This window comes from Bufo gargarizans, chromosome 4, assembly GCF_014858855.1.
Source record: "Bufo gargarizans isolate SCDJY-AF-19 chromosome 4, ASM1485885v1, whole genome shotgun sequence".
Lineage (NCBI taxonomy): Eukaryota > Metazoa > Chordata > Amphibia > Anura > Bufonidae > Bufo > Bufo gargarizans.
In genome coordinates, this window is record NC_058083.1 from 418,179,508 (window position 1) to 418,202,207 (window position 22,700).

Here is a 22,700-nt window from a genome sequence, read left to right on the forward strand (position 1 = left end):
CTGTCCTGAGGATGGTGATACAGTTGAATTGGGGACAGGGACCTGTGACCACCGACCAGCTACTGCTGTAGACTGATAGCTGTAGGCTGTCAAGGCATGCTGGGAGTTGTAGTTTTGCAACATCTGGAGGGCCGCAGGTTGGGCATCCCTGCGCTACATGATTGCCTGGTGTTCGCGCATCAGATTGTTATGTACCCAGATAAGGAATATAAAGGAAGGAAGGAAGGACTTATGCTTCTCTTCCCTGCTGATCCACTTCTAGCTTTGGCAAAAAAAAAAAAAAAAAACTGTATCAAAAACATTATTATTATTATTATTATATTTTTTTAAGGCTGGGTGTAAATGTGAAGAAAACATCCTGGCATTTTCAGGATTAGAAAAAAAAAAGCAACAATATCTCCTCCAAGCCAGTAGATGGAGCAGTTATCTTTTTTTCAGCAGCCGCCCTGTCATCCAGGAAGACACAGAGACTTAATGCAGAGTGAGGCAGAGCCAGTGTCAGTAGCAGTGTGTGTGCAGAGCGGAGAACATCAGCCTGGAAGATGAGTTCAGCACAGGATCCGGTGGTGATTGTGTCAGCCGTCCGCACTCCCATAGGTAAGATTGTAGTGATCTAATTGTTACACCCACTATTTCCTCTAGGCTGTGCGCTCCTGCAGCCTGTCATACTGAAATACTCATTGCAATGCTGTTTTACCTCTGTTTTCCCCCAAAGTGCACAGGTTGAGGTCCATTTGCACGCAGCGAACAAGTATTTATAATGACGGCCCTAGTGAATTTACTAGTTGTGAGTCACATGAAATCACCACAATCATTGATATGTGCATGCAGAAGTATAGCGACATTAGTGATTGCTTTGTATAAGGGGCTTTTTACGCTGCCTCTGCGGTGTACCTTTTATATAGACTCCTAGACCCCCATTACACTGATGTTAGGGGTCTCCTGTTGGTGGTATTCGCTGGGGTTTACCTGTTTTTTACTGCTTTGGACAGTGCAGCAGACTTTGCTGTTCTATACAGCGGCATCCAGTAAGAAAACTATACTGCGCGGTGTACGTTATTTTAACATGGGCACATGTGGTGTCTGATGACTTGTTAAAGGCATATTCCTGTGGAAATCCTCCAGCCAGAAGCATCTGACGGACACTGGGATGTCACCCGCTCCATTTCAAAGTGTGAATTCAACTGCACAAACTGACACTGTAGATTTCTAATCCGCACCGCAGGTCAATTTACACTGCCATTTTTTATTTATTTTTTCCAATGCAGCGTGCGGATGAGATTTCTTAGGCTAAATGCACACGATCAGGATTGCGTGCGGATTCTCCGCACGGAAAATCCGCACCGTAGGTCATGTACATTGTATTCTATGAGAATCTGAAATTCTCAATGCACACGATGCGGATTTAAAAATCCGCAGCATGTCAATTTATTTTATTTTTCCTGACCGGATTTTCTTCATTCACTTAGTAAAATCTGCACCAATTGATGCGGCTTCACCGCACAGATTTGCCTGCGAACACCCGCGGATTCTCCGCACATGAATCCTGGACATGTGCATGTACCCTTCTAATCTCCTTCACGTTGCTAGTACCGCACGATGCTGCAGGTGGGCTGCCATGATGGTAAACTCACAGCATTTCAGTCACCTAGTCTAAACCACTATTATCATAAACACCTATTATTTTTTTCTGCGCTGTTGATGGATATACGTTGTCATGGAAACAAGAATATCACTTATTTTGCACACATCTGTGTAATAATAGCTTTGTGAATACGCTATGCCCCTCACAGCCATGAAAATGAAGAATTGCTCATCAGACGGTTCTAGAATTACTTTCTGTAATACCTACAGATTTTCTATCTACCAGTCTATTGACATGAAGCTGATGATTAGTATTGCTGTAGTCAGTGCAGTCGCCTGTATTTATAAGCTTGAGTATTACTCTAAGTGGGTATGGTCGCCTGTATTTATATGGCTGCTTGTTACTATAGTGAGTAGCTGCATGTATTTATAAGCTTGTATTATTACTATAGTGAGTACAGTCACCTGTATTTATAAGCTTGTAGTATTACTATAGTGGGTACAGTCACCTGTATTTATAAGCTTGTAGTATTACTATAGTGGGTACAGTCACCTGTATTTATAAGCTTGTAGTATTACTATAGTGAGTACAGTCATCTGTATTTATATGCTTGTATTATTACTATAGTGAGTACAGTCACCTGTATTTATATGCTTGTAGTATTACTATAGTGGGTACAGTCACCTGTATTTATATGCTTGTAGTATTACTATAGTGGGTACAGTCACCTGTATTTATATGCTTGTATTATAGTGAGTACAGTACAGTCGCTTGTATTACTACAGTGTCTGCATTTGTACGTACACTGTGTATGAGGTGCAGCCCTTAGCACTGAACGGGCGGATCAGGATAGTAAATAGGCGGGTTATGTTTGCTCTCGCACAGGGGGCGGGGCTCATGAATGTTCAGTCACTAGATGTGGCGTTAAGGGAGGAGCCGCAACCGCAGTCAGTCAGCTTTTCTCACCTCTGCTGCTGATTGGCTGCTTGGCGTAGAACCATATCTGGTAGTGGCTTAATGATTGGTCACTGCGCTGACACGTTCTTTACTCGCGTTCTGATTGGCTGTGGGCGTAGAACGATCGCGCACGTCTCTAGTGTCAGTGGCTGCACGGGGTAGTGCAATGATGAGCAGGAGCGGAGTGATTCGTGCGGCTCGTTGTCCTTACACAGCCCTGTCCTTACACAGCCCTTCTTATCATACTATTAAACCCTGACGAACAAATATTTACCAAGTAACAAACTAGTTGTGTAACTTTACCTGCAGGTCATAGTTCCCAAATTCCTGGACGGTTAGAGGGGCAGGTTATACGGTTCATTGAGTAAAACACCCATTACTTTCATATCTATGAGCCTGACTGTTTTACAGGCTGCTCACATCAAATTTCTGCCCACATCAAATTTCTGCCCACTAACATATCACTTCGGGGAAAAAACAAGATGCCAAAGTGTTGTACAGAGTACACTACAGTTTTCCATGAGTCCAGCAAAAAACCTATGGTACATGCACGCGTTCAGGATTCATGTGCGGAGAAACCGCATCAATTGGTGCGGATTTTACAAAGTAAATGAAGAAAATCCGATCAGGAAAAATAAAATAAATCGACATGCTGCGGCATTGAGGATTTCAAATTCTCATAGAATACAATGTACATGACCTACGGTGCTGATTCTCCGCACACAAATCCGCGCGCAGTCCCGATCGTGTGCAGCTTAGATATCTATTTAGCATATATATGTTGTGTATACGTTAAAGGGGTTTTCAGAGACTTTTTTTTTTTTACTGCTGATCGGCGGATGGGTTGGTGCTTGCAGTAGCGGCGCCGCCATCTCTCAGCTCACCTTACATTGTACAACGACTGCTCCATTCATCCATCCGGATGCAGGACCTTTTTCACTGATGGTGGCTAGGAGATGTAGATTGTTATACTTCAGTTTGTCTTCACGTGCTTGAAAAACGCATCAAAAACTGATTGCGTTTGCAAGGAAAACACTGAACACAGACCCTGACTCAAGGCTCATGAACGTATTCTTTTTCTGCATCTGATCCGCATTTTGTGCAGGTCGGATGCGGACCCATTCGCTTTAGTGGGTCTGCAAAAGATGCGGGCAGCACCCTGTGCTGTCCACATCCGTATGTCCTTTCCACGGGACCTGCAAAAAAAAAAATGGAGTGTGTCCTATTCTTGTCCATTTTACAGACAAGGATAGGACTGTTCTATAGAGAAAATTCTGTTCCACAAAATGCAGAATGCACACAGCCTGTATCTGTGTTTTGCGGATCCGCAATTAGTAGACTGCAAAACAGGCTACGGCCGTGTGCATGAGCCCTCATTGTGTATCGCTCGTGTGAAATAAGCCTAAAGCCCCACAATGTCTCTGTTATTAGAATTTAAAATAACTATGACAAATAAGTGCCTGTGCATGGTGTGGTCTGAACATGGGACCCACATGCAGATTACTGGTAACTGCCGGACTGCACTTGTACTTGCTGTTATTTCATTTATCAAGTACAGGTGCAGGCTGGCATTTAAAGGTAATCGACATGCGGAACCGTGGCCGGACCACGTCATATACAGGACTCCCCATTAGCAGTTTGACTTAATTTACAAATTAGAGCAATTATTGACCTAAACCACTTGTCTCCAGCTGTACTGATAACAATGATCCAGATCCTTTGAGACTTTAGACCTCAGATCATTGGTCATAGTTCAAAAGGACATGCTGTGTAAAGGGTTAATAGGGCCATTTTGGAGATTTCTGCTACTTGCATGTATGGTTATCACGAGACATATAACATACAGTGGGCAGTCCATTTACAGAATACAGACTACCATCAACTCCACTTGTATTATGTTGGCAGCATCTGCAAGCGGCTGATAAAATGTCTCCTTGTAGTGCTATGAGAATTGCTCTCGCTTGGGAAAACAAAGTGGGGGTCATTTATTAAAGGTGCCTCGCCACTGTTTGGTGGGAAAAAAAAACAAAAACTTTTTGCAATTTTTTTATGCCCATGAGACAATATTTTTGCACTGTGTTCGCCGCTTGGGAGTGTATTTTGCAGATCACTGACCCATTCAACCCAGTGAGTCCACAATGCAATACGGGATTCACGTGGCTGGTGCCCGTGCATTATGAACCACTGTTTGCGGTCCACCGCACAGGCACAGCGACCATACTATCGTGTGAATCAACCCTTAGGCCTCATGCACACAGCCATGTTCTGCAGCCGAGAGCGGTCCATGGTAACACGGCCAGGATTCCTGCTGAGAGCAGGAGCGCACGGCGTCATTGGTTGCTATGACGCCGTGCGCTTCATGCCGCCGCTGCACTACAGTAATACACTCGTATAGATCATACAAGTGTATTACTGTAGTGCAGCGGCGGCATGAAACGCAAAACCAATGACGCCGTGCATTCCTGCTGTCAGCAGGATGCCAGGCCGGGAAAACTACGGATGTGTGCATTCGGCCTAAACCAGAAGTGGATCCAGCAGGAAGGAGAAGTAGAAGTCCTTCCTTTTATTATTATTTTTTTTGGGGAAAATACAATCTGCCAAATCTGTCTGCGAGCCTCCTCCCAAAAACTCCATGTGAACCTACCTTAAGGCTCTGTTCACAGCACGCCTATATGATGGGGAATTCTCACGATATGTACAGACGTCAATCCTGACATGGCAGATGTTTGCCTTGCAGTTGTATACCGTGCTCATGGATTCTCATGTAATAGAAGAATCATATGATGATTTGATAATGGGCTGATAATGATTATTAAAGTCAAAATGTTGGGTTTTAGGTAAAAAAAAAAAACCACTTTATCTGGACTGAATTCATGAACAATGGTATAATTCTATGTTGATAATGATGTAAATTTCATCAATAGGTGTATTCAATGGAGCCCTGTCAACTTTACCTGTTCACACCCTGGGCGCAGTTGTGATCAAGGAGGCTCTGAAGAGATCCAGCGTTAATACTGATGAGATCTCGGAAGTAATATTTGGTCATGTTTTAACTGGAGGTAAGAGACTGAATATCAAAGGGTTATTATCTGGATGGTGATGAACGATGGCAAAAGCTGTCCAACCACGTAAAGATTTTCCCAGTCAGGACCAGCATTCTGGTTTTTCATCTCATCAGTCACTGCCTCCATCAGGACATTTTCAGGCATACACAGTTCATAAGGGTCAGGACTTAAAGGGGTTATCCGGGAATTTGATATTGATGGCCTATCTTCAGGCTAGATCATCAATATCAGATCGGTGGAGGTACGGCTCCTGGCATCTCCGCCAATCAGCTGTTTTAAGAGCGCATAGTGACTGTACAACGGTCACAAGGCCTAGGCGCAGGCTAGTCCCATTCAAGCAAATGGCCCTGAGCTGCAGTGCTATCCGATGGATGGCGCTGTGCTTGGTAACCTGTGAGGAGACGCAGCACTAATTGGAGCTCGGCAGCCTTTTCAAACAGCTTGTCTGGCTCCCGACACCCCCGCCTAGCTGATATTGATGACCTGTCCTGAGAATATCAAATTCCTGGATAACCCCTTTAAGCATGTGGCGGTTTAATGGATCCATGTAGTACACATCCATAATACAGTGCCAGACGCGGTTTGAGTTTTTGATGCGCACCTATGATTCCATTAAATTAAATAAAGCTGCAGGGACTTCCTCACAATAATTAAATCTGTGAGCTTTCACTAAAAGATTAGCAGCAGTCTGCAACTAATTGGGGTGAAATTTTTTCTCCTATTTTCATCTGTTTGCTTGTCTTATTGTTTTGTTCTACATTGTAGGTACGGGACAGAACCCTACACGACAAGCCAGTGTGGGTGCGGGAATTCCCTACTCGATTCCAGCCTGGAGCTGCCAGATGATCTGTGGGTCAGGGTTAAAGGCAGTTAGCCTTGGCGCCCAGTCTATATTAACTGGGGAATCTGACATAGTGGTGGCTGGTGGTATGGAGAACATGAGCCAGGTAAGAACATTGTGATATTCAGAGCATTGAGGAAACATGTCCAATCCTGTAAACTGCTTCAGATATTAAATATGTATAAAAAGCTGTTTAGCCACATCAAAGTGCAAGGTTGTAAGCTTTGCACATCATTATAAATATGGGTGTATTAAGTGACTTTTGTGATCGACAGCACTGTAGGACAGGTGTGGTTAAACAGTACAGCATAAATTAGCTGACTAGTATATCAAAATGTTGGATCACCATCCAAAGCTGTTTTCCCACTGGACTTAAAACTGGAACAGGAAAATGTCCCCTCAAATTTGCTCCAGAAATTTCCACCATGTATTTTTGTGGGCAGGGAGGAGGATCCTTAGCCATGCATGGTTCAGATATGGAACAGAATTTTTCTGTTATGGAAAGTTTCTGCGGTGTTTTCGATATGCAATGTGGATTTGGGGAAATTTCTTCATAGACTTAGATCCTATGTGAGCTTTTGCAACCAAATCCACAGAAAGTATGCCTCTGTTGCGGATTTTGTGGTGCATTCTTATATCCTGCAGGATCTGCAAAAGGACCTTCAATGACCTCATCGCGCTCACCACATGGTGAGCGCGGTGACATCAGTGCAGGTCCTGCTGAATGAAGATGGAAGGTCCTTCTATCTTCATTCAGCAGGACCTGTGCTGATGTCACTGCACTCACCACGTGGTGAGCGCGATGATGTCATCGAAGGTCCTTTTGCAGGTCCTGCAGGAAGAAGAAAAAAGACGATACCGGCTGCATGATCAAGTGGATGAGGTGATTTTATTATTATAATTTTTTTTTTTTTTTACTCCTCAATGGACATTTTAGTTAGCATTCTGTATTAAGAATGCTATTATTTTCCCTTATAACCATGTTAGAAGGGAAAATAATAAAATCAACAGAACGCCTAACCCAGTCCGGGATCGGGTCTGGGTACCAAATTCAGTTTTTTGTCATGCGCATGCAAAACGCATTGCATTCGCACATAAAAAACTGAACAATGGAACACAATCGCAGACAAAACTGACTGAAATTGCGTGCCTACTCGCGCGGGTTTGCACCCGCAACGCATCCGGATAAAATCTGTGACGCCTGTGTGCAAGGGGCCTTAGAGTTTTTTCAGCACCAGGGACCCAGTCTGTTCACTGATTATAATCTTTCACAAAAGAGACTTACTCATGTGGTGCTATTCCCACCAGTAATTACAGGTGTATTCCCATAAATGTCACCACCTCTGGGACCTGCACTTAACTCCAGAATAGGGGTCTCCCGTTCTCCCTAGTGAGTCGGCCGCATCCAGGCAGAGACCTTTTGTAGAGGTGGCTATACTTGAGCACGGCTACCTCTCCATTTATTATCAACTTCAATACGACAAATTGCCACCTCACTAGGCAGGTTGAGGGATTCAAAATAGGAGCAGGCCCACAGGTGGGATGGGCATCTATCATACATTTACTAAATATCCTGTGAATATGCTGTAAGTGACTACAACAGGAATATACTTCTACCAGTTGACCATTACTAGACGTATGACAGACCTGGGAGAGAAAGATTGTGCCTACACATAATATGGCTGTTAGTCAGATACTTAATTGGCCAAACGCTATCCCTCTGACTATCTTCACAACGCTAGTATGGTCATTTTTAGGTGTGGTTGAAGGTTATATGGCACAAAAGTGTAGTGTGTGGACTCCTGATGTAGGAAGTGCAGAAACCAACTGGAGACAGTGGCAGAAACAGTGTCCATAGTAAGGGTTACTTAATGCTTAAAGGCGCACACTATGTCATCTCCTTTAGTCTATCATCTCAACGTGTTCTTTTATTTCTGTATAACTTTGCTTTCAGGCTCCTCATTTAGTCTACATGCGAACAGGTGTGAAAGCCGGAGATGTCTCCTTGCAGGACAGTATTCTTTGTGATGGTCTTAATGATGCATTTTACAAGTATCACATGGGAGTAACTGGTAAGACTATAGTACTGTAAACTGCCGACATATTCTCCAACTTATCCATGTAGTCTTTCATTTGTATACTTATCTTTACCAATCTTGTCTTTGTAGCTGAAAATGTGGCCAAGCAGTGGAATATCTCCAGAGAGGAGCAGGACCGGCTTGCAGTCCAGTCACAGAATAGGACTGAAACTGCCCAAAAATCTGGGTATTTTGACAAAGAGATTGTGCCTGTAGAGGTTCCCTCAAGAAAAGGTATAGTATAAATCAGATGTGTCATAGTGATATCATTCCATAACTGTATGCCCAGTATATCCTGCTTCTTTAGGGTCCATTCACACGTCCGCATCCGTTCCGCAAGTTTGCAATTGCGGACAAGAAAAGGCATTTTCTATGAGAGTGCCGGCGATGTGCGGTCTGCAAAATGCGGAATGCACATTGCCGGTGTCCGTGTTTTGCGGATCCGCAAAACACATACGGACGTGTGAATAGACCCTTTAGACTGCATCTGTCAGCAGATTTTTACCTATGAAACTGACTGACCTGTTACATGTGCGCTTGGCAGCTGAAGGCATCTATGTTGATCCCATGTTCATATGTGCCCGCATTGCTGAGAAATATGAAGTTTTAATATTTGCAAATGAGACTCTGCTCTCATTCTGTAACTGCCGCACCCCCTGTACTTTGACAGGGACAGGTACTGAAAACGTCCTTGCATGTGGCCCTGTCAATCAAAGTGCAGAGGGCAGGGCAGTTGCAGAGAGAGCAAAGCCTTTAGGCGTAACAGTAACACCCCCGTTGCTCCTAGAGTCTCATTTGCATATATTAAAGCATAATTTTTTTTCTCAGCAATGTAGGCACATAGGACCAACACAGATGCCTTCAGCTACCAATTGCACATGCAACAGGTCAGCCAGTTCCATAGGTACAAAACTGCTGACAGATGCCCTTTAAAGTGTCTTTGATTTTGTAAAAACTCAATAAAAAAAAATAGTGAATTTGCAAAATGTGTAAATGCCGCTTAAGAAATCCGTCTGTATTAACTAAATTTCATGTTAACCAGGTCCTGTGACTGTAACAACAGACGAGTTTCCTCGACATGGCAGCAGTTTAGAAGGAGTGGCAAAACTGAAACCCTATTTTGTGAAGGACGGGACTGGTACTGTAACGCCAGCTAATGCCTCAGGTTTGTAGTGTTGTCAATAGCAGTTCTGACCCCAGATATTGGTATACTGTGGTATTGGAAGGTTCAGAAAGAGACAATACAAAACCAAAGTCTTTTTTACATGCTTTACAAAGGGTGAAATCCACAGCACAAATCGAGATTTCTTTAAAATTTCCTCCACTTGGCTGGTACTGTAAAACTTTGTAAAATTGCCACGCTCAAATCCACAACATATCCTTCTCACGTGGACATACCTTAAAAGCTTGTGATCGCACTGCAGTCTTACGCAGGTTCAAACAGCGAATCCACATGCGATTTTACTAGGTGCAGTCAATGTCGGACTGGGGTACCTAGGGCCCACCAGTAAAATGTATTTTGGGGGCCCACCGTACAGATACATTCAAATATAATAAATAATCTAATTAGTTTTTTTTATATGGACATAAGCTAGTTGAGGTGCTGTACATTGAATATATGTATGGAGTGCAGTAAATCTAATGTGTTATGTGCCATTTGTGCAGGGGGTGGGAGACTAGGGGCCCACCGGGGAATACCCCTGTGGGTAAGTCCGATTTTCAGTAGGTTTTATGTGATTATTGCACAAACTCCAACATGTGATTTCAGGCCATCCCATAGGAATATGTCCGATGCCATATCGCACAGAATGTGCATATGCAGAACACTTATTATGTATTTCCTTGGTGTAATTACTGTAGCCCACATCTTCCACTAGCCATCAAGTCAGATCTATGTACAGCTGTATACAGTAGCAGTAAATAAACCGACGTGTGGAAGTTGCGATTGTCATTAGGTGGCTGATGGAAAGGAGCACAATTCCTGATTAGAGGCACTGCTGACTTCTAAAGTCTGGATACTAAATGGGTATAGACAGTACCTGGCCTGGAGAGGTGTTTTTATTTTATTTTTATATATAATGATTATAATACTTATTAATGAAGTTAATACAAATGTAGAGCAGCAGAGCCGGGAGAATTTCAACTGATATCCTGTTTATAAATTCCCTGTGGTGCTGGTAATATCTTCTACTGCTAATGGGATCTTTTTTTTTATTGATTACCTGCAACAGAGAGAGCCCCAAAATCAGCATGTAGATCAGTAACATAGCATCTTACCATTGCTATTGATTCAGAATGACATAAAAATAATGGGTCCTAAGAGATGGCTGATATCTGCAGTACTGTGGATGCATCATGTAATAACGATAGAATATCCTTATAGTTTTTATAAATAAGGGCGATTAATAATAAAATCCGCATTCTTCTCAGGTATCAATGATGGAGCTGCTGCAGTTGTTCTGATGAAGAAATCCGAAGCACAGCGCAGGCACCTCACACCCTTGGCACAGATAGTCTGCACTGCTCAGGCTGGCTTGGATCCATCGGTTATGGGAGTTGGTCCAATTCCTGCTATTAGAAAAGCTGTAAGTTTCTCTAGTGACTCATATAAAGGGAACCTGTCGTCATCAAAATTCTGTGTAATCTGCAGGCAGCATGATAAAGAGCAGGAGGAGCTGAGTAGAATGATATATAGATTTATTGTATTTCACACATTTAAATTCCTGTTTATTCTGGATTTGAAGTCAAGGAGTCGGTCCTATCAGTGATTGACAGCCTTCCCCCCCCCTATGGCTGTGTATACAGAGATAGCTGTCAATCACTGATGGGACCGCCTACTTGACGTCAAAGCCCCAAATTAGCAGAAATGTTAATGAATAAAATACAATTTTTTTTTTATTGAATTCTTTCCTATAAAAGTATATATTAATCTGCTCAGCCCCTTCTGCTCTGTAACCTGTCTGCTGTCTCAGACATCATGTTATATGTAACGGGCTCCTTTTTAAAGGGGTTATGAAGACACTGTATCCCTTATCCACAGGATAAGGGACAAGTATCTAATCAGTGGAGGTCCGATTACTGGGGACCCTGTTGCTCACAAGAATGGGGGCCAATTCTCACCCATTTGAATGGAGCTGCGTTCACAGGTGTGTACACCGCTTCATTCAACTACATGACATAGATTTGGATGCAGTGGCAGTGTGCACATGTGACGGCAGCTCATTTCAAACAGGGAGTATGGGTCCCCGTTCTCATGATCAGTGGGGGCCCCAGCGGTCGTACCACCGCCAATCAAACACTTATCCCCCATCCTGTGGATAGAGGATAAGTTGCATTTAACCCCTTAGTGACTAATGACATACTGTGTACGTCATGATATGGTGTTGGTTACCGCATCATGACGTGCACAGTACGTCATGAGATGAAAGTGTCACCGCAAGTTGCGGTGACACCGGCATCTAAACGGGTGTCACCGACAGCAGAGCTGTCTATGCACCCGTCAGGGGACCAATCACCGCGGTCCCTGCTTTCCGATCGAAGTGATTGACTGACCAATCGCAGTGCGTCCTGCCCTGCAGGCAAGAATCGTCCAGCACAGCTCCGATCTCCTTATTCTGACAGTTACCCTTCAGGAGATCGGAGCTGCGCTGTTCTGGTGTCCTGTCAGAGTGCCCAAAAGTGCCACCAACACCCGACAGTGATCCAAACACACTCCCTTCCCCTGACACCCCTTCCTCCCCACAGAACTTTAGTATGTTGTTTTTTTTTTTTGTTTGTTTTTTGTTTTTTTTTTTTATATAAAATAGCTAGCCAGATAGCTTGAAATAGTTAAGGTTAGAGTTAGGCATTTGTTAAAAAATAAAAATAAAAAAATATATAAAATATATATATATATATATATATATATATATATATATATATATATATATATATATATATATATATATATATATATATATTAGAAATAGTTTGGACTAGTGTTAGAGTTAGGCGTTTGAAAAAAAAAAGAAAAATATACAAAAATAATATATATATATTTTAATTAGTCCGGAGTAGTGTTAGGGTAGGGTAAAAATGTAAAAATCTACAAAAAAATAAATATATATATTCATTCTATTTTATATAAAGCTGTGTGTGTATATATATGTGTGTGTATATATATATATATATATATATATATATATATATATCTGCACTGTCGCATTAAGAATCATGAAATTTGGCAAACAGGTACATCATCAGGCGTCCGGGAAGGTTTTAGACCGGGTCTCAGCTCTCTAGAACATACCGTTCCTGAGAGATTCCCCAAAAATGCAAATATGGCACATCACATGACCTACATTAGCCAATAGAAGCCTGCAGGTCTTTCTCTTCATATCCTAACTTCATATCCCTACTGCGATAAACACGGTCAGATGTCCCTTATCAGCCAATAGAACCTCACAGGTCCTTAGACTCCACATACACAGTTTTACACCAGGTTTCCATAACAACCCAGCCATTTTTCTTCCCTGCTGCAGGTCAAATTTAAAGGGGCAGGGTGCTGTGGATGACACTGTTAAGGGAGCGGAGTGTTGTGGAGGTCACAGTTCAGGGGGCAGGTAGGGTGGCCATTCAGGCCACCCTCAAAAGACGGACTTAAAAACCCTGCCTGCAGGTCCTGCTAAGCCATGCCCCCATTCCAGTTAGGCCACCCCCCCCCCCCCCCCCCCACTCCACAGCCTCTGGGTATTGAAAAAAATTAAGGTAAAAATCAACTTGCTGCAGGGGTGAAGAACTGGTAAATTTGATGGTTGAGCAGACCAATTTATACTCTGCTCAATTCATCACAAGTCACCCCAACTCATATTACGGCAAGAATGGCATATGGTGCCCTGTTGTTGTGGTGGACATTTTAAAATTTTGGGGCCTCCTTCTAAATATGGGTCTCAAAAAAAAAACACTGAGATCTTATTGGTCATATGATGTGTTGTATGATACCCCCCCATGTACAGGGAAGTAATGACAATCCTGCGATTTCTTCATTTCGTGCCCCCCACGTGATGACGCTAGCCATGACAGGCTTTATAAAATTAGGCCCCTTATAAATTATTGAAATAAAAAATTTAAAGAGTCCTACGCCCCATTGCTATGGACGAGTCACTTGTCCTTTTTTTTTTTTTTTTTAAAGGCAGGCTTCAATTTCGCCAATATTTGACAAGGAAGAGGGCACGATTTGGGCTAAAAATGTATAAGCTCTGTGAGAGCAAATCTAGCTACATTTATAAATTTTGAGTGTATGAAGGCAAAGATGCCCCCCCCCCTTCCCTCAATATGGCAGTTAAAATAGTGTGGGATCTTTTGCACCCTGTTTTAGATAAGGGTTACCACTTGTACATCGACAATTATTACACCAGTGTACCCCTTTTCAGGTGCCTTTCAGTCAGAAAGACAGTGGCATGTGGCACCATACACCGCAATCAAAGAGGCCTGGCCAAGCATTTTGTGAACCAAAAATGTTAAGTCTGGGGAAATAAAGGGCCTTTGTAATGGGGACATCCTAATTGTAAAATATTGAGACAAAAAAGATGTCTTCATAATGACCTCTATACATCCAGAAAGTAACAGCCCTGTTCCTGTGCGCGGCACAAATACCACCATCTGTAAGCCTGTCTGCATACAGGATTACAATAAATATATGGGTGGGGTGGACCTTGCAGACCAATTGCAGCAGCCCTATAGCACGGTCAGAAATCCCGCATTTGGTATAAGAAACTTGCAGCCCACCTGACGCAAGTAGCCCTGTATAATTCTTTTGTCATGTTCCAAAAAGCAGGAAACCGATGAACATATCTTAAATTTCAAGAACAAATCATTAAAAATTTTAATATTTGGAGAGCAGCGCCAGGATAGTGGTGGGATAGCGTCATCTAGTCATCCTAGGGCAACATTTCCCATCAGAGGTGCCCCCTACTGTGAAAAAAGCAGAGCCGAAGAAATATGTAGTTTCTGTTACAAGAATGGGATACGGTCGGAGACTAATATATATATATATATATATATATATATATATATATATAATATATATAGATCAATTAAAGGGGTATTCCCATCATCAGTTTTTAATCTTACCTGCGTCCAGCGCGACGTTCACTTCCTGGATTTGGCTGGGCTTGATTGACATTATCGCCGGGCCGCGCTTGCGCAGAAGACTGAAGATTTTCTCCCGGCCGCCCTGAACACGCACGCCGCCACGCATGCGCCATGGTGACTTATTCCTGGCCTGTATAGTACAGAGCCGACGTGCGCGTTCGCGGCTCTGTACTATACTGGCTAGGGAGAAGTCATCACTGTCAATCCACAGTTTTTTAACACTTGACATTTCATTATATTATTAGCCAATTATAATTTGGAAAATTAGACAAACTCCAAAATGTAAAAATAAATTCGCATTATGCCTCTAGATGAATACCGTAAAATAATATCCCAACTACACCCCTAGATAAATACTTTAGGGGTGTAGTTTCCAAAATGGGGTTACATTTTGGGATACCTCAGGGTAACTTCAAATGTGACACAGCGCCTGAAAATTATTCCAGTGAAACCTGGCCTCCAAAAACCATATTGTGCTCCATCTGTTCTAAGCTCTGCCGTACGCCCATGTAGCAGTCAACAACCACATATGAGGGGTTGCTGTATTCAGGAGAAAATGGGTAACAAATTCTGTGGTGACTTTTTCCTGTTACCCCTTGTGATAATGAAAAACTTGGGCCTAAAGTGACATTTTCCAGTAAAATATGTAAACTGCACAATCTGGGTAATGGATATTGAGTTTAGTTTGGCTGTTAACCCTTGCTGTGCTACAGGAAAAAAAAAATTAAAATGGAAAATCTGCCAAAAAAGTTACATTTTGAAATGTCATCTCCATTTTCCTTTAATTCTTGTAGAGCACGTAAAGGGGTTAACAACGTTTGTAAAATCAGTCTTGAATAACGTGAGGGGTGTAGTTTCTAAAATGGGGTTATTTTTGGGTGGTTTCTACCATGTAAGGCCCACAAAGTGAATTCATAACTGAACTTGCCCTTAAAAAAGTGGGTTTTGGAAATTTTCTTAACTTTAAGAATTGCTTCTAAAATTCTAATCTTACTGTCTACTTCTACTGTCCTAAAAAAAAAAATGACATTTTCAAAATGATGCCAACATAAAGTAGACATATGGGGAATGTAAAGTAATAACTATTTTGTGAGGTATGCAGAGAAATAAAAATTTTGAAAATTGCAAATTTAAAAATACATTTATTTATTTTTATTTTTATTATAAATAAAGGTGAAACATATTGACTCAAATTTGCCACTCACTAATGTCAGCTAAACCTAACTAGCCTATTGCTACTTTTTATCTATGCCCCCGTTACGCCAGAAATCTAACTTTTATAATATGCTAATTAGCCTCTAGGAGAAGGGGGGGGGGGGGGGTTCCTGCTCCTAGAGGCTCCGTTCTCCCACCTTTGTCGCCTCCCTCCAAGTCCTGATTGACAGGGCCAGGCAGCGCTCACATCTGTCTGCCAGCCATGTGCTCTGGTGAAATCTTGCGCCGTTCAGTATTTGGCATAGGCGCGATGAGGAAGCTGGCAGCCTGCGAGTGTCTTTCCCTCACCGCACCTGCGCCGAAAGCTGAAAGGCGTGAGATTTCTGTAATCAAATTGTTGATTTAAAGGGAATGTTTACAGGGGTTTATCAAAATCAACATTTGTCCGTGCTGCGGCTTAATGTCCCTTTACATAGGTTTAATGACCAGGCAATTGTTGTGAGTGAATAATTTGTTTCTAATAATTGCCTGATCATGAGAGGAGATGAGAGCTGCATTTACATGCAGCAATCACCTCTGCTCTATGGGGCTCTGCTGTTGTTCATCCCCATCATCCTCATTGTTTCTGGGCAGCAGACCAACGTTCACACAGGACAATATGTTACCCAGTGATTTAGGGTGCAGTGCAGCATGAACAGTACTTTCACCCGATTTAATGAGTGTTTGCTCATTCATCTGTGGCACTTTAACACAGGGCTGTTATCCGGAACAAACATTCCTAGGAACACTCCTTCCTGATAATGCTCTAATAATTGGCCTGTGATAAAACTGGTCATGGAGGCTCCACGCAGTCACCTTAAGGCTACATTCACACGTCAGTATTTTTCTATAATCCGAATTTCGGTCCGTTTTTTTGCGGATCCGTTGTTCCTGAAAATGTTTCCGTATGTCATCCGTTTTTTGCGGATCCGCAAAAAACTGAAACATGTATACATTTCAATAATCAAATAAAGTTGTTTGGATTTCTTTGAAAAAATAAAAAAAATAAAAAATATTTGCTATGTGTTTCCAGGAACGGATTCCGCAAAAAACGGAAGACATACGGAATCACATCCGAATGTCTTCCGTTTTTTGCGGAACCATTGACTTTGCATTGTACCAGGATCCGATTTTTCAGGAACATAATAGGACATGTTTTATATTTAAACGGACATGCGGAACGTTTAAAATGAATAGGTCCTGATCTGTTCCGCAAAAAACGGAACAGATCAGGAAAGAAAAAACGGACGTGTGAATGGACCCTTATTCTGATATTGAGAGTTAAAAACTTCTTGTAACTTCAGGAGCAAAAATTCAGCTCTGTCGTGCATATGTGTACAGCAAATGAGTCAATGAGCCACAATGTCACCCGTTTGAGTACATTACTGTTAAAGAGAACCTGTCGCAGAGCAGGCGGAGCTGAGCAGATTTCTATCTAGTTTTGTGGGAAAAGTTTCAGCAAAACCTGTAATTCATATATTCAAATCTCTGTTCTGTTGCCCACGTGGGCAGCCTGATTAGTGATCGATAGCACTCGCTGTGTTAGCGCTTGTCTCACTTCAGCAAACGGCATTTATCAAGTAGAGAAAGTTAATACAAGGCACTTACTAATATAATGTTATTGTCCATATTGCCTCCTTTGCTGGCTGGATTCATTTTTCCATCACTGTTATACACTGCTGGTTTCCATGGTTACAGACCACCCTGCAATCCATCAGTGGTGGTTGTGCTTGCACGCTATAGGAAAAAGCCATGGCCTCTCTGGTGGCTGGGATCGTGGGAGAGCACATAAGCCAGAGCTTTTTTCTATACTGTGCAAGCACGGCCACCACTGCTGGATTGCACAGTGGTCATAACCATGGAAACGAGCAGTGTATAACGTGATGGAAAAATGAATCCAGCCAGCAAAGAAGGCAATATGGACAATCGCTATACATTAGTATTAATTTTCTCTACATGATAAATGTCATATGCTGAGGTGAGACAACCCCTTTAAGGTTCTCTTACATGGGCCGACGCAACAGGCAATTATCAGGAAAGAATGGTTTCTTCCAGATAATCACCTGCTCTTCAGAGGAGGTGAGAGCTGCATATACACGCAGCAATCTAGAGATTGCTAGTCCCCATAGAGGATCATTGTTTCTGGACAGCAGATGCCTGTTTACACAGCAAAGTCGGCTGAACTGAAACATTTATTTAGGTGACCACATCAGCGATGACCTGACCCAATGAACTAGCTTTTACTCTTTTCACTGGGTGATTGGTGGCACCTTTACACAGGGCAATTATCGTAAATGAGTGCTGGTGATCCTAGGTATGCTCCATCCAGATAATTGCCCTGATTGTTGGCCATTGTTTAGGGCTTGGCCCATCTCACACATCGATGGCATGTTGTTAGGATGTGCCACCTTTGTCAGACAGGTGGAGGTCCAGTGAGACACACAGCTATCTCTCGAACTGGGCCTTTTCAAGACTTCTATAGAAGTGAATAGAAAGCATGCTGCGCTTGAGAGTTGCGTTCTCAATCACTTTGTAAGGCCCCGTACTTATCTGACATTGGTGGCATATCGATGGCATGTTGCTAGGATATGTAAGATGGGCCAGCCCCTTTTAAGTGTGTATACATATATAGATGTCAGTCACTGATAAACATAGCTCACTTGGGCAACAGATCTCAAAAAGCACAGAGATTCAAACGTATCAATTACAATCTGCTCAGCTCATCCTGCCTTGAGTTTTCATGGCGACAGGTTCTCATTAAAGGGGTATTCCCATCATCATAAAGTGTTGGCTTATACTAGTGATATGACACCACTTTATATCAGTGGGGGTCTGACCTCTATTGACCCAGAAGTGGCCACAGAACTGCTCTTCCCTGCTCAGCACGGCTCCTGGCTTGTAGCATTACTTTGGTGTTTTTGATGGAATCTGTGTCCCAGCCTTGTGCAACAACTTGTGGTTTTACGATTGTACCCATAGCTGTCAAGATTACGGTATATTCTTGACATTCATCAAATTGACAGACTTTCATGTTGTATCTTGCAGGTTGAAAAGGCAGGATGGAGCCTCGATGAGGTGGATGTATTCGAAATAAATGAAGCTTTTGCAGCTCAAGCCTTAGCAATTGTTAAAGAGCTAGGACTGAACCCCGAAAAGGTTAGTCTTTTATATATAATGGAAAGCATTTTAATATCTAAAGGTAGAAATGCAGTGTAGTCTTAATACGTACAGACCACATTCCTATCAAAATACCATTGATTTATATGCTGTCACATTTCTATTAACAAATCTCAATAGAAGCCCTTGAAAACCACTTTTTTTTTATTCTGGAAAATATTTTTGTGGAACAAACTGCACGAGAATATACAGTAAAGAACATTTCTTGTTAATATAATTGGGGATTATGCCCATAGGAGGTTGACACTAGAAATAAAAAAGAAGTTGGCTCCAGGTGGGCTATACCCTCTCCACAGACACTAGCTTTATCGGCTTTAGGCCCCATGCACACGGCCGTGGAACCGCGGCCTGGATCCCTCCTGAGAGCAGGAGCGCACGGCGTCACTGGTTGCTATGACGCCGTGCGCTCCCTGCTGCCGGCACAGTACAGTAATACACTGGTATAGATCATACCAGTGCATTACTGTATTGCGGTGGCAGCAGGGAGCGCACGGCGTCATAGCAACCAGTGACGCCGTGCGCTCCTGCTCTCAGGAGGGATCCAGGCCGCGGTTCCACGGCCCGCACACGGCCGTGTGCATGGGGCCTTAGTCTAGTGGTTGTAGGAGGCAGACAAGACCTGCCTTATTTTCTACAGGTTTTGCTGAGGAGAATGGGATTACCATCTACTAACTACTGCTCCTAGAGGGCTTCATCTTACTCCACCTGGCCTGCGGTAGAAGGGGTCGCTATTCCATATCTCAATATGTCCAGCTCACCAGAGCTTCTTTGGTTACCCCTTTGTCCTGACATACGCTCCTGGGCTCCACTTACGGGTTCACCACGGTCATGACAATTTTAAGTCTGGGACAGTTCAGGGTTCTGCTTGCCGGGTTGTATTCCTTTTCGCTTGCTGAGTATACCTCAGGGTCTTCCATTAGCCCTTCTTCTTTAATGCAGTTATTGCTTTGATTCAGGAGCGAAAGCGACTATGTCAGCACTGTCAATCTCACATATGCTGTCTAGTGTCAGCATATATGTGAGATTCTACTCTTGGCATGAAATGGCATGGGAACCAAACTGATTGATAAGCATGTCACAACTGAATATATTGGAACAGCATATAGTTAGGAAGGGTGAATTGTCTAGCTTGCTGTAGTATAAAGTTAGATTTAAAAGGTAGCGAGGATACTCTTCCCTTTAAAGGGGGTTGTCTCATCATGGACAATGGGGGCATATCACTAGGCTATGCCTCCATTGTCTTATCCGGGCGGGTCCCAGTAAGGTGGTGGCTGGAGGACTCCAGTCTGGCCACCACCAAGCTTGCTCCCCATAGAAGTGAATGGGAGTGTACCGCACATGCGCAGCCCCCAGCTCCCATTCATTTCTATGGGGCCAACGGAAATGGCAGAGCCAGCGCTTTTTGCTGGCCCCATAGAACATGAATGGAGGGCGGCTGCGCATGCCATGGACAACTGAGCGATCATAATCTCAAATGTATGGCCAGCTTAAGGGTATGTGATTTTTATTTTATTCCCCCCCCAAACTAATCTTGAGGTTAAATTGTTCAAATTATATACAGTGCTCTTTGCAATGAAAGGTCTGGATCAGCAAGAAATAGGACCATATCTTCTGCATAAAGACCCACATTTATACAAGCTTGGGTGGGTCCTCAATGCGCACACTGACAACCACCTTTTATTTACACCCTATGTCAAAGTAGAAAAACTTTTTCTACTGATAGGAATTAACCTGTTTTTAATAAAACTCTGCATTCAGATCTAGTTGCAATGTTGGGGTAATAACTAAGTACTTCAAGATACAGTATGTAGCCCTGTACCCTTCAGTTACATGATTTTGTTTCATTTACAGGTTAACATCCAAGGAGGAGCTATAGCACTCGGCCACCCTCTTGGAATGTCCGGCTGTCGTATTCTGGTCACTCTTCTTTATGCTCTAGAAAGAACTGGTGGGAAGAAAGGAGTTGCTTCCTTGTGTATTGGTGGTGGTATGGGAATAGCAATGTGTGTGGAAAGGACAAGTTAGTTAATTTCAATATTCTGGGTCACAGAGTGCTCATTATAGACCCTTCAGAAAGCACTTGTTCCTATGGAACATAAGTGACTAAAGAAAAAAATACATTCCTCAGATTATCAGCTTTTAGCCTCCACTTATTTCATGCAGTTTCCTTTTTAATTTTGAATCAGTACTACATTTAATAGTTTACCTAATGAACTGCACCATCGGTGTAAGATGTTTTAGCACAAGTGATCACCTCATTTGTACCCCCCCATCCCAATACACGGGTGCTGTTCCGTGAGCAAATCCGGAATGGAACCCTACAGTGCGCTTCTGTCCCGTACTTCCGTTCTGCAAAAAGATCGCACGACCATGGGGGCCTTAGGCTGAGTTCACAAGTCGCTGCAAACTTTCCACAGCATTTCTGCTTGTAATCCGCAGTGTGAACGGACATGCTGCAGATTTAAGAACTGCACTATAGATCAGTTTCTGTTGCAGATTTTTTTCTGCCATGAGAATAAAAATTGCTAAAATCTCACTTATTTTACTGGTACTGTACAATGCAGAAAATCTGCATCAGACTCTTGTGAACCCAGCCTTACACTGAGAATGCTGACAAAACATAAAAGGCGCACATAGCATTCAGATTACAAGTCTAAATGTATGGGTGACATGTTCAGTTATCTAGGGCATTTTCACTTAAGACCCTGTTTTTCACCCTCTTTGGTGTATACTTGACAGTATAGTGCAGGTATAGGCAAAGTGGGATAAAATCACCCATAGGAAAAAACATACCATAAAGGTGTACATTTATACAGCATAAGTGTCTGTTTAGCATAGTCTATTATACCCATATCTGCTGGCCTGTCTGAAAGTAATTCTATGTTCGGTGAAGGAACCCTATATGGATACAGTGGAGTGTATGCCAGGAGCTGTTTAAGGCATAAATGCCAAGGGAAGATCCACAACGTGCTGTAAACAGGGTCTCAAATGATGAACAGAGATAGCAGATTAACTCCTCATTCAGACGGCAATGAAGCGGGCGCATTTTAGTGTCCATATTACAGCCACAAGTCTTGCCCGACCAAGGTTCCAAAAGAACTGAACGTACAGCATCCCTTATGATGCAGGTAGTGTGGGCCGTAAGACCTGTGGTTCAGTCGGGATTTAAAGCTATAACATGGATTCCAAAAATGTGCCCACATTATGGCCGTCTGAGTAAAGCCAAACGCACAAATCTCCTACATTTGTAGGTTTCACAGCTCAGTGTCTTTGTATTAATTTTTGTTTTAATAAAAAGTGTTACACCAACGTCTTCTGTTCAATCTGTGTTTACTGGTGCAAGACTCAAGATTCCTTCATGTGGCTTTTTTTTTTAAGCTAGGGAGAAGTATATGTTGTACTTATTATTGGCTCTCTGAATTTTATGTCATCAAATGCAAAAATCTGTAGAATTCTACACTTGTCACATGCCAACCCAAATAGAGCAATTCTACACAACTACCATACTGGGTGCCCACTGACTATACTCTAAAACAGGGATGCTCAACCTGCAGCCCTCCAGCTGTCTTATAACTACAACTCCCACCATGCCCTGCTGATGGCTGTAGGCTACTTTCACACTGGCGTTTCAGGGTCCGCCTGTGAGATCCGTTTCAAGGCTCTCACAAGCG

At 42.7% G+C, this 22,700-nt stretch overlaps 1 protein-coding gene across 1 annotated transcript; it reads left to right on the top strand.

The window, feature by feature from the left end:
• Window positions 1-464: 464 nt before the first annotated feature.
• Window positions 465-22,338, top strand: ACAT2 (acetyl-CoA acetyltransferase 2). The gene is made up of 9 exons (XM_044289534.1): window positions 465-597; window positions 5,467-5,601; window positions 6,373-6,554; window positions 8,403-8,520; window positions 8,617-8,760; window positions 9,569-9,691; window positions 10,957-11,111; window positions 18,898-19,008; window positions 20,881-22,338. Exons 1-9 carry the CDS (start codon window positions 543-545, stop codon window positions 21,052-21,054), a joined length of 1,197 nt encoding a protein of 398 aa, XP_044145469.1. The 5' UTR covers window positions 465-542; the 3' UTR covers window positions 21,055-22,338.
• The last annotated feature ends 362 nt before the right edge of the window (window positions 22,339-22,700 follow it).